Source organism: Grammomys surdaster, unplaced genomic scaffold (assembly GCF_004785775.1).
Source record: "Grammomys surdaster isolate TR1022 unplaced genomic scaffold, NIH_TR_1.0 67, whole genome shotgun sequence".
Lineage (NCBI taxonomy): Eukaryota > Metazoa > Chordata > Mammalia > Rodentia > Muridae > Grammomys > Grammomys surdaster.
Genome location: NW_021604569.1, coordinates 20,908,026 through 20,921,338, shown reverse-complemented (window position 1 = coordinate 20,921,338; position 13,313 = coordinate 20,908,026). Strand labels below are relative to the sequence as shown.

The following is a 13,313-nucleotide window of genomic DNA, read 5'->3' as shown; positions in this document are numbered from 1 at the left end:
TTTGCTGGAAGGTAAGCAAACACGGAGCTTGTTTGCCTTCATCTCAACACTAGCTGATGGTTTATTTACCTCATTAGCCACAGTTGATGCTCCCAGATGAGAGCAATTGTTTAGTACCTTTCCCCCAGTTCCTGAGTGCTGTTAGATTTGCATTGTTCCTTTGTATTTCTGAGGAACTGGCACATCTCTTTGACCTGATGGAAAAATGTGTGTCCTGGTGCCCACTGTTACTCCACACCCACTGTGGAGAGACAAGGACTCTTCTCTGGATGTTGGTTTTCTTAATGGGAACATAGAGCTGGTTGGAATATGCACACAATGCCTTTGGCTCCATCCTGGAGGCTAGGGTGTGGCATGGTGAGATCATAGTACACCATGTATCTGTGGACAGAACCAATCTAAGTATGGCCTCTTACCACTTGGGCCACCTGGTACTCATTTTGAGCCCATTGGTACGGTCTTTAGTTGGAACCTTCCTGGAATCCTTTGCCCTCAGCAGGAACTTCTCAGAGTGTGGTAGGTTGTCAGTTGCCTGGCACAGGTAAAGATTCAGAGTTAAGATAGTGTGAGTGAGTGGCCGATTTGTTAGATACTGACTGAGTCATGCAACAGTCGGCTGCACAGGTCATCCACCCATGAAACTAACTGTCCCTCTCCTGGGACCCCACTTCCCAGATCTGAGCAGTGCTTGGTGTGTGCTGGGTCTGCTGGTGGCTTGTTGTAGTCAAAATTGTCCCCGAACATGGACACACTTTCTGATCCATAGGGATTTCAGAGAAGTATTTAGAAGATAGCTTCAACAAATGCTCTTACAGATGGAACTGTTCTCCTAAAGCAGTGGTTCTCAGCCTTCCTAATGCTACCCGCCCTTTAGTACAGTTCCTCATGTTGTGCTCACCCCCAACCATAACATTATTTTTGTTGCTACTTTACAACTGTAGTTTCTCTACTGTTATGAATTGTAATGTAAACATCTGTGTTTTCCAGTGGCCTTAGGTGACCACTCTGAAAAGGTCATTGGACCCTTAGGTTGAGAACTGTTGTTCTAAAGGCTCATGCATTGAAGGCTTGGCTCCCAGCCAGCAGTGCTGTCTTGGAAGTGTCTTGAGATGTATCTGGAAACAGTATCTGGAAGCCTGCCCTTGAAGATGGTCTCATGTCTTGGATCTCTTGTCTTGTTTCCTGATTCCTGGCATGACGGGTATCTGACAGTTCACCTCCTGTCCCTCTCTACCATGATGCTCTGCTTCACCATGGTCTACAAACAGCAGAGCTGGTGGACATAGAACTGAGAACTGTTGAGTCTGTGAGTCAAAGTATGTCTTCCATCCTATCCAGTCTTTCTTCTGGGAGTCGTTGCAGAGACGAGTGTGTTGATTGACACTAGAGCCTGAGTTAGGTCACTTGTGTCAATTTATTTTGCTTTAGGGAAAAGTAAGACATTCATACCAAGTTAAGGAACCTTCTTGCATGCTGGTGACAGAGGTTCATGGCTCTAGGATACACTATGGTCATTTTGTCTAATTTTAGTTGCTGTGAGTTGAGGCTACTATAATATGAGCTATTGAAGTTACTGTTCTCCAGTGTTGTGTCAACTCTGGATGTTTCCAGAAGGACTCATGCAAGCTCAATGAGTAACCTGAATTGTGTCTGTTAGGGTCCAGGAACATTAAGAATCTGCTCACTGCCCTCCATTGTCCTACACCCTTCCTGACCTTTGTCCCCATGGAACCTTTCTGTAGCTTCAACTCAGAGGCAGGATTCACTGTGCAGCCACAGACATTCAGTCACATCTCCTTCACTTGTCGTGCCTCAGTTTCCCTGCTTGTGAAATATAAAGAGGACACCAGAAGGAGCTTCACATTCCTTCTTGCTTCAACACTGTGCTTCTGTGAGCTCTTCATAACCTGAGTGCGCCATCGAGCGCTGAAGTGAAAGAGCTGGCTAGTTGTATTCACGCCAGTGGTGTTCATAGAGCGAACTCTGGCATGGTTCATGTATTGTCAAGCACAGAATGGGCTGGGGTAGAGAGACAAAGTAACAAGGACCAAGTGTTGGTCCTTACTACTCAGGGAAGAAACGCTGAGTCTTCTATAAGTAATTGTTCAAAGCCGGCCATTGGTTGAATTAGGTGGCTGCAGGGTATGTGGAGAGCAAGCATGTGGCACCTGGAGGGAGAGCCTGGTTGGATTGTGTGCTAGACAGGTAGGGAGTGGGTGTCAGGGAGAATTCCGCTGACTTGTGATTTGAGGTCAGGGGTTGACTAGGAAATAGGGACAAGGGACAAGGATGATGAGGAGCAGAGGAACCAGATATGGAAGATGCCGATGCCACACTCAGGAGGAGAAGCATTCACCCCTCAGTCCATCAGTGGGGAGGGCGCAAAGGTGTCTAGCAATATGTGTTCATTCAGAAAATAGCTACCAAGTCCCTACAGTGGACTGCATGTTTTGTTTTTTTTAGATGACCTCAGGATTCTGACATTTGAAACCTTGTGGAAGCATTGACATGTTCACCAGGCTAGAGAGAATAATGTAATGAGTTCCATGCATGATGTAGGGTCAGCAGTGACTAATTGTGACCATTTTGCTCTCTAGACATTGCCTGACTTCATAGACAGCACACAGTGGTGCCATCTGAGACCGTTTAGCCAGCCCTGCCAGGATTCCATTATCCAACCCAGCCAAACTGGTCACAGCCACATTTTTCCCCAGCACCTCGCCTAGGTTTGGCTGTTTACAGCTGATTCATTCAAATCAGCGTGCAAGCGAGATGGACACAGATCTGGATTGGGCCCCTGGATTTTAATTTATAGAGGGACCGAATGCAAACACACAGAAGCTGGTGCCACTGAAGGAAATTTATTACTCACAGCCCTCAAAATAAAAGAGGCCATGTGCTGTTCTCCAGAGTGCCATGCTTTTGTCTTTGAGAAAAGGAGTTATATTGATATTTTAATTTTATTTAACCCGTCTTCCTTTCATTTCTATCTTTTCCTCGATGCTACAGATTCTAATGAAGTGCTGTGGTTTGAGAACGCACCCCTAGGTTCTTGTGTTGGGGGCTTAACAAAGGAGGCAGCAGGGGTTAGACCTTATCTGTGGTTAGACCACAGGGCTCTCTCAGGAGTGATTAATGCTGTCTTGGGTTAGTTATCACAGGAGCAGGCTGTTAGAAAGCACATTTGGTCCCCTTGACCTCTGCCTCTCATGCCCTCTCTTGCCCTTCTGCCATCCACCCTGGGAGCATGAAGGCTCTTGCTGACCATGGCCCTCTCAGCTAGTTCAAGAGGTGAACAAAATAAATTTCAGTTCTTTACAAATCACACAGCCTTTAATAATCTGTCATAGCAGCATAAGTTGAACAAAGAGGGGCAATATTATTTGTTTCATTCTGTTCCTTGTAGTAGGTCTAAACAGCATTATTAGTTATCAAGAATAAGACTACTACGTTCACCTTAATATTTCCTACTTTTTGTCCTTGGCTAAGGTTGCCAGCTAGATGGTGAGGTAGTGTTTTCATGTGCTTGGGAATAACTTTGATCTGGGTGGCCATCTTTTCCGTGTGGTAACAGGTCATTTCATTTTGGTTTGGATTTTAGGCATCACTCTTTTTTTGCCCATTTTTTTTTGTATATATACAAAATACTTGCAAAGTCCAGTTCCACGGTGAAAACCATTGAGATACATTGCAAGAGGCTATTCTGCCCCTTCCTCCTACAGAGATGGTTAAGCATCGGTGTTGGGTTTTATCTTGTGCTCTCTGTTGGGTTTGATCATGTGTGTCCCCCCTCTTTCTTACATGCACACACACACACACACACACACACACACACACACCTGTTTCTCTCTGTCGTTCCTACCACTAGAGAGACCTCTGGTGTTTGGCTGGTCTGGTTCCTCTTGATGATGGACAGATGTCTGTAGCGGTCTTGTTTTTTTCCCCTCTGCCTCTTACTTTCCATGCATTTTAATGCATACACTGGGATAGTGCCTTTCCCTCTAACAGTGGGTGCAGCAGGTGACTGTTTGTAGTGATTGTCACCTGTGCTTTGCTGAATAGAAACGGTGTTCTCAAGTGTCCTATTCTAATATAGCTAGTCTTACAATCCTAGTAGGACTTGGCCAGTCTGGGTTTTAATTACTAAAATAAAAAATGCATATTTTATTTTATGCGTATGGATATTTTGCCTGTATGCATGTCTGTGTGCCAAATGGGTGCCTAGCACCCATGGAGGCCAGAAGAGTCTATCTAACCCTTGGAACTGGAGTTCAGATGGTTGTGAGCTGAGATGTGGGTGCTGAGAATCAAATCCTTACATCATGGCACTGGTGGTGCTGGGCACGCCTGTTTCTCAGAATTGGGCCTCTTTGATAGGTTGTTTTAGGACTGACTCTAGTAGAGATTGAGCCTCTTAGGACTGTGAATTCAACAACATCATTGCCTCCCGACTCTTCACTTCTTCCTAGACTTGCAAATTGGGGGGTTTTAATTTGATAATTTCTACATGGAATAATAGCTTTACTATGGCCTCCAGACTTGGCCAAGCTTTATTAGTTTCTGGAGCCTTGCAGGCTCTCTCTCTCTCTCTCTCTCTCTCTCTCTCTCTCTCTCTCTCACACACACACACACACACACACACACACACACACTTCCTTGGTCAGAGCCCCTGTCAAGGGTAATATGGGAGGTTGACATCCTAGATTCTGTCCTGTGCTATTCACTCAGGCAAGACTATAGTTGGTAAGATTATCAGCTGCCTGGGGCACTCCAAGCCACACTCGGGAAGCCAAGCATAGGACTTCTTACTACTTTTGGCAGGGTGTGCCTTCCCAGCCTGGGAGGGAGGAGACATCGCTAGTCCCTGGTCCCAAGAATTTAATGTGTCTTCAAGCCCCTCACATCCTCTCCTCCTTCTCCCCCTTCCAACTTCCCCTTTCCTTTCTTTCAGTCAGAATGAAGAATCTCTGCAGTACAGGGCCTGGGCAGCTTTGGACAGCAGTAGGAGATAGTTATCTGTTTAGCTTCTGGCACTATCTTTCCTTGGACAGGCCTAGAGACTTCTCACTATCCATGTGCAATGCTGACCCCCTGCTTAGCCTGGCATTTGTTAATTTACAGTATCTGAGAGAAAGTTGCAGTGAACAGTTGCTTAGTAAATTCAAACATAAAATTAGATCTTAATGGTGGATGTGTTTTCAAAGTGGACTCCACAGAGCTATGGCATACAGTGCATCTGAGGGTCTGTAAAGTCCATCCTCATCTGAGTGTTATGTGGGAAGCAAGGCCATTGTCTTCCTGTTCTTCCTAGCATGAAGCTAACATGGATCAAATCCTCTGGCTGCATGCTCTGAAAATAAGCATCAGGAAGACACAGAAGCTGTCATCAGAAGCACAGTTCTCACTTGGTTTTATTTAACACTGCAAATGGTTTATTTTGCAACTATTACCTTAAAAGACATTTATTTAGAATTTTTCAGTGTGGATGTTTCTGGCCAGATGTCAACAGCTGCAATCCAGAGGACCTGACATGGAGCTCTTTGAGACCTATGGTGTTTTTTAAAATTATTTTTTGTACTTTGAAAGTTTTATTTATCCAATGGCTATTGATCATAACCATCCACCACTACATCCCTTCAACTCCCCTAGAACCCCAGCCTATCTCCATCCTGATCGCATGCCCTTTTTTTGCTATTAATATCTCCAAATCTAATTAGTGTTGCCCATAACTTGCATGGGTGTGAGGCCATCAACTGCAGTATGAGTAACCTATCAGTGGCCATGTCCCCTAAGGAGAGTGACTCTCTTCCTCTACACCTATTAAGTGCCTATATCTCCTTTGATGGAGGTGCAGCCTCAGGGACCCCTGACCTGTTCATGCTGGGATTTTGTCTTGCTTGATCTTATAGAGATAGCAATAACTGCTAATTGGTCTGGATGTGACATGACTGTTGTTGGGTGGCAATTCACAGCTCTCCTTCCCATTCTGTGGCTCTTACATTTTATATATATATATATATATATATATATATAACTTATTTTTTTTCAAATTGTAATTTATACTCATTCACGCAGGGCCTATAAACACAAAAAGGCAGAGGATGTGAGGAAGGGGATGACACTGGAGCGTGGGTGTTCAGGGTTAATACAGATATTTTTCAGAACAGGGTATTGGCTGGGTGAGGGTTCAGGGGATAGGTCACTATGACTCTGCCTATGATTTCCTTGTCATTATCTAAGTTGGTCTAATTAGAAGTCATTATCTGCCAAGGCTACCTATTTACAAGGTCTATGACTACTCAGGCTGGTAAATTGTCATAAAAACTGCCTGTTTACAGTAGCTTATAGCCATCTGTTTCGGTGTTTATCCACAGAGACCCAAGACTTGGTGTTAGTATACATGTATGACAGGCCTATTGCTGATTTTAGGCCTATGGCTGATTTTAGGCCTTCAGTGTGTAAGCAGGGCTGCTCCTGACATCTCCTCCCTTCTCTAAGTATAGACGGGCTGTGGAAATTCTAATCTTGCAAAGGTGGGGATAGAAACCTGACCTCCAGTAATTGAAGGGGACCTTGTAATGGCTCCGGTCCCCCTGTTGTTGTCCAGTGAGGCATGAGGGCCATACCCATCCTGATGTCTTTTTCCTGGAGAGGGGATACTTTTGACATCAACCCCTATGCAGTCAGGCTTGTCCCTCAGGGAACCCAGGGAAATATTTTTAACTTTTATTGATATTCCCTTGCAGTATTTAGCCTCGCAGCCTAAGCAAGAATTCAGGTAGCCTGTCAGAAGGGGTTCTGGGTGGCCCCTCTCTGCCTGGTCTAGGGGCAGAAGTACCCTCATTTAGGTTGGGTGGAGATGGGTTTTGGGAACACCCTGGATAAAGTAACAACCTCATCTTGAGTCTCATGGCCCTCCATAGCTAACTTATGATAATGTATCTGAATAGGTTTTGCTACCAAATTACTTATCTTTTGTTTCACAGAGTTAGTCAGCCTATTTGAGGCCCAGGGACCAGAAGAAATACGGCTCTTGCATTCTTTCCGTCCCCCCCTTCTGTGAAGTTCCTGGGCTTCGGATGGTGGAGGTTGATAGAGATGACCTGGCCACAGCTGAACACTCAGTTATTTCTTCTCAGCCCTTTGACCAGTTATGAGTCTCTGCCTTAACCATTACCCACTGTAAAAGGAAGCATATTTTACCAAAGTTGAGAGAAGCTGAAATCTAGGGGGTAAACATAAATATTTAGAATACAGTAGAGTTTGACTGTATGGCCATTTAGGAAACCAGCAGCAGTAAGTTCCCTGCTTGGACCTATGGTTTCCCTAGTCATGGGCTTTTGATCATGTGTAGAGCACAAGGCATGAGTTCCCTCCTGTGGAGGAGAGCTCATATGCAGTCAGAACTGAGATTTTCATTTAGTAACATCTTCCAGAAGCATGTTGTCCATTTATGCAGGGCACTTCTGTTCAAAATCTTTAAAAGTATATATTATGTATTTTTGTATTAGTAGACACTGTTGGATTTCATAAGGTTCCTTCACATATCCATAGTTTGGCTGACCCATCCCCCACCCTATCCCCCCCATCTCCATGTCCCCACGTAAACCTTTAATCCTGTGGAGTTTCCCTCTCTGTTCATGCCACCGGCATTCTACTCCCCCTTGTAATTGAATTACTTAAAATTTAATAAATTAAAATTTTAGCAATTAAAATTTTAATAAATTAAAATTTTTTATTTTGTATATGTGTAGGTAGAGTACCATTGTGTGTGTGTGTGTGTGTGTGTGCATGTGCGTGTTCATGTGCATGTGTGTTTGTGTGTGGTTAGAGGCCAGTTTGCAGGAGTCAGTTTTCTCCTTTCAGCCTGTGGGTCCCAATGTGGATCTGTTAACACATTGGACTAATGTATGACTCACCTCTCTTGATCCTTACTGAAATCCACCCAGCCTCCCTTGGCAGGGGTTATGGGAGTGTCTTGTATCTTCCCAAGGGTCTGTCCATGCCACCTTCATGATGTTCAATGGGACAGTGTGAATGATTCCCCTCGGAGGTGCTATGATATCGTGAACAGTCGTAACCTGAATAATCAAACTGTGAAATTCTTCCAAAGCTAAGAGAGCATCATGTAACACCCCCCCCCCAAAAAAAAATAAAAAAAAAGTTAGGAATTTGAAGCTTTTAGATTGGGAATGCTCAGCCAGCAAAGTCTGTGCCAGTATTTCTAAATCTGACAAAAAAGAAAAGAGATCTGAAGTGCTTCTGGCTTCTAGCATTTCAGATATGAGAGACTCAGCATGCATTCTTCACATCTCAATATCAATGAAGCAGATGTGCTCTAGGGTGGGAGGTTCCGAGCTGCAGGAATGTCTATGGCTTGGGCTTCCTTCTAGACTGCTTGCCTTCCCGAAGGCTGATCCATGACTAGGGTGAGGGAGAGTGTGTAAGTTAAGTGGATGGGGATTCATTTCTAACAGGTGGCTTCATTCCTGGACCTTGAAGGTCCAGGTAGTATTGACTAAATAGAGAAGGTGGGGAAGATTGACAGTGCCAGTAGAAGGAGGTGAGGGTATTGGGGCTGTGAGTGGAAATACCCGTTGGAGCCTGGGCCATACACAAACATATTCACCAACAGCATCTCTGTCAATGATCTTGTGCTGTGCTTTTCCCTAAAGGAAAACCACTGTCGCCGAATCAAGATCCTTGGAGACTGCTACTACTGTGTGTCTGGCCTCACCCAACCCAAGACTGATCACGCCCACTGCTGTGTGGAGATGGGGCTTGACATGATCGATACCATCACGTAAGTGTTGCACTGTTACAAGGTCTGTCTAGGGTTACAGAGGCTGAGGCAGCTGTGTATGGGGGTCCTACCTACACTGGAAGATGATGTGTTGGTGACCCCTGATCACAGTTTATGATGTATTCCTCTATCCATAGAAATCCTTTGTGTATCTAGTGCACCTGAGAGATGGAAAGGGAAGGGATCTTTGTAACTGAGCTTGGTGAGGTACTGGGAAAGGCTGAGGGCACGAGTCAATTTAAAGGTCAGTGAATATTCTTCTGGGCAGCAGATTGACTCGGGTGCTCTAGGGATGGGGGTGAAGTCTGGGTTGAGTGAATTCTCCTGTGAGATGCAGCCTATGGAACCCAATGCACATGGGTACATCCACACAGTTAGAGCTTTGGGACAGGCGTAAGGAAGGAGCCCGCAACATGGTTTCCCTGAACACAAACGCTGGTTCTGCAGGAAATAGCTCTCTGGAGTTGCTCCTGTTAAAAAGTCCCTGGAAGCTGATGGGCTCTACTCTCACTGAGAGTGAAAAAGTTCCCTGGTGCCTACAGCAAATCCCCAGATGCAGAGCAGCTGGAGCAAGTGTTCTTCTGAGAAAGATCAAAAAGGGGGAGCAGGGACAATTCCTGGCAATGACTATCTTTTGTTCCTTGGCAGGATGTTATGTCGTGTATCACATGCCACATGAAATCACTGCTATGTTGCTGGAGAGATGGCTTAGTGGTTAAGAGCACTGGCTACTTTCCCAGAGGACCTGGGTTTGATTCCTAGCACCCACATGGTGGCTAATAATGGTTAGAAACTCTAGTTCCAGGGGCTCTGACATCTGTCCTCTTCTGGCCTCCACAGGCACTGCATGCATGTGACCCAGAGACATAGCAAGCATACACACACACACACACACACACACACACACACACACATACACACACACACACATATATATTAAATAAAATATTTTTAAAAATAGCTATGCGTATCGTATATCATACATTGCAGCACACAGCATATCATCTGCCATGTGATATTGTCACCACCCCAATTTGTGTCTTGTGTCACATCCTATGCCATCTAGTTCCATTTTACATCAAACCATGTGTCATATTTTATCATGTATCAGTGTATTATGCTATATATTATATATGCTATATATTATATCAGGTATCACATATACCCCATGATCTCATAGTCAATGATACCATACTGTTACTGACTCCAAGTCTGCTAATTTGCAGACAACAGGAGCCCAGTGAGTCCAGGACAGGTTGTTGGGGCAAAGAGCAAGCAAAACCAAGAAGAGAGCAGACTTGTGTCCTGGAAGACCACATTCACAATCTTTAGGCCCCTTTTCTCTTTAGGAAAGGGTTTGAATTAGGAAACAGTTGAGGAGTTAATGTACACTTCTGTCCATGTAGAAATTGTCACAGTAGAACTCATTGTTTTTATATTTATATGCGTTAATAACAGAAAGGAAAAAAGGAGAAGCAATTGACTAAACCTGGTGGCTGGTGAGCCGTGAGTTTGACGGACAGTCACATGGGTGACTCCACCTCGTGCTGCTTGTTAGGGCCTTGTGATTGGTGAGGGTTTGTGCTCAGTAAGGGTGTTCCTGTAAATATAGAGGACTGGCTCGATGTAGCAGAGAGTCTACTATCTTCTGAAGCACAGCATGGCTACACTCCACACAGGTAACATCATACATCTTCCCCATCTGTCTGTCTGTCTGTCTGTCTGTCCGTCTGTCTGTCTGCAGGCTGCCTGCCTATCTATCTATCTATCTATCTATCTATCTATCTATCTATCTATCATCCACTACACAGATCAAGGGGAAGTTAGGTGGGTGCTCCAGCTGGCTGGGCTGACCAGGCTGCTCACAATGGGTGTGTCCTGGAGGCAGGAGACTTTTCCTGTCCCTTCTCCCTGGCAGCTTTACTCCTCCCCGGGTCTCACCATGGTCAAGAGCCTTATTTCTCATATGTGCCTCAGGTCTTTCTTTCCTTCTAGTCTCTCTTGTGAGGCTGGCATGTGCCTGGATTCTTAGGCATTTCTGTGGAGTGCCCTTTCTGGTTGCTACTAAGGAAATGCCACATCTGCCTGCTGAGGCTGACTGAGCCTTTATCTTGCCACCTTGCCCAACTTGCTCTGCTTCATGATCTCCTCACTGCTCCCCCAGGATTTCAGCTGAAATGCTCTGACTCTGTGTCTCTGGATGTGTCATAAGAGACTGCTGAGCCCCAGGGCTGTGCAGCCTTGTCCTAGCCTTCCTGGACTGCTTTCCTCTCTATTTTAAAGTCATACACCCTCAAGATCAGACAATCCTATAATCTTTATATGACCTGAATTTCTGGCTCTGAACTGGAAGGAACAAGCAGATGAGTTAATCGAAGAGACTTCTAACAGCCTTTCTTCCTGTGGGAATTCCACAGAGCCAGGGATAGCCCATGTGTGCTGAGCATTGGCTGGTTTCTGGATCTCCCAGGAAGGTTCCATATGGCAACTGGCACCTTCCCTTCTGGCCATACCAGCCTGTGTTTGTTCCTGTTTCAGAGGAGTTCACAGAAACATACAAGACAAAAAATGTTTATCAAGAGGACCAGCATGTCCAGGCAAAGCAGGATGTTCATGTGTTTTTGTTTCTTGACCTTGGAGTGGAGAGTCTAGGAACTTTGAAAACACTGTGATCATGAGTGAAGTAAGTGCCGGAGCTCATGCATGTGCAGATGCCATGCTGGGCCTTGTGCTGTCTGCACCAATGTGGGGGCAGTGCCTATGCCCTTAGCTGCATCTTCCTTCTGTCTGGAGCCATCTGGGCTGGGAATAGCGCCCACTATCTAGAGGAAGCTAGAGGACTTCAAGGGTTTGAATTCTGTTGATCCTGAAATGACCTTGTTTTTTCAAAAGATCCCTGTGTGATGGACAATGTACTGCAGTCCCAGTCAATAACTGAGCCTGGGGGCCTGAACTGCCCATTTTCAGGGGCTAGAGGGTCTTCTGTAGGTTGGAAAATTCTGACTGGACACAGAGCTTTCTGAGACCCAAAGACCAGTGTGGTTATTAGAAGATTCTGGAATGATTTCCTGGAGCCATTTCCTGGACATCTCTTAGATTCATGATGTAATAATGAAGGGTAGTGGGTAGGCCACTATTCTCTGACCATGCTGGGTTGGGGCTTCAAGATCAGCTGTTAAGTCCATTTGAGGCTTTGTTGGCAGCAACTGCACCAGGATTGTGGGCTGTTGAAAGCATGATAATCCATTTTGACACTTGTGCATACATGATGGGCTAGTGCAGGAAAGGAGTATGGTCTAGAGAAGAAAGGCCTAAAATCAGTGTAAGAGCCAGGACAAGCATTGCTCCAGATGTAGATGCAGATAGACCGTTCTCAAACTGGTCCTGATTTCTCCCCAGGCTGCAACATCAGCACTGTTCCTTGTCAATGACTGTGTAAAAATCTAGTTATTTTACTTCCTAGACTGTTCATTTCTTCAGGTAAAATAGACACAAACATTTACTTAATTTTTCCTTTCTAACCTTTAAACTCAGGCCACTCATGCCTGTTTTCTTTTCATTGATTTGTTCAGAGGTCAAGGGCACTGTCTGTCCCAGGCCTATAATCGTAGACTGCTCTGAAGTGGACCCAGAGTGGGACAGTGAGACCCGTTAAGCATCTGTGTTCCTGACTATACATTTTTCCAATGCATTACTCTAGAAGAAAGGGTTTTAGGGCCATCTCCTCAACTGTTGTGCTAAGACTGGCAGAGCAGGCTTCTCCTACGTCCTAACTGTAAGGCCACTCCTGGCCTTATACTGATGGGCCTCTCAAGGACTTCTAGGCTGCCCAGGCCTCAGAGTAACCCCTCCTGAGCTCTGCTCCCAGATGCCCATGAGGTCAGGCTTCTGGGGCAGAGGTCTCTGGGACTTTTCTCCTGCTGGTGAAGTAGTTGGGGCCTTGTTTCAACTCCATGTCATCTATGCCTTTCCCCCTTTTCCTCTCCCTCTTCATTTTTCTGAGTGATCCCAGGACCTCTGATTGCAGAGGCTGCAGAGGAGCCAGCAGGTTCCTGGTTCCTAGCCTGAAGTGAGTTTCATTTTCCTCGAATGCTCCATCCTTTGCCTGTGAATGGAGGACCGGTGGTTGTGAGGAAGGACTGGGTGTTTCTCAGATGCAGTAGCTGAGTGGGAGTATTTCAGCAGCCTCTGCAGGGGATGACTCACCAGGCCTCAGACAGAAGGAGCCATCCCCAAAGAGGGAGGCCCTCCACTGCCGGATTTCCCCAGGATTCCCTCTGCTGTACTGCCCATGGTTCTGTCCAAGTCTGTCTATGTCACAGGGAAGCCCCTGCTGGCACATGTGAGATGGGAACAATGACCACTTTCTTCTTCCATGTGCCCTCCAAGTGCACAGAATACTTTTTCCTTAATAGATTTTATCTAGCGATGACCTTGCTCTTGAGCTGTGTATCTTTCACCTGTTATGATGAAGTAAGCTAACAGGAAACTCACATGTTTTCCCCAAGTA

General features: G+C 45.5%; 1 protein-coding gene across 1 annotated transcript in view; it reads left to right on the top strand.

Annotated features, from left to right (window-relative positions):
• Adcy1 (adenylate cyclase 1) overlaps positions 1 to 13,313 on the top strand; it is a 113,518-nt gene that overhangs the window by 55,099 nt on the left and 45,106 nt on the right. The window contains exon 5 of the mRNA XM_028777494.1: positions 8,676 to 8,803. Within this exon, the coding sequence (XP_028633327.1) occupies positions 8,676 to 8,803 (128 nt within the window). The remainder of the gene's footprint in view (positions 1 to 8,675; positions 8,804 to 13,313) is intronic.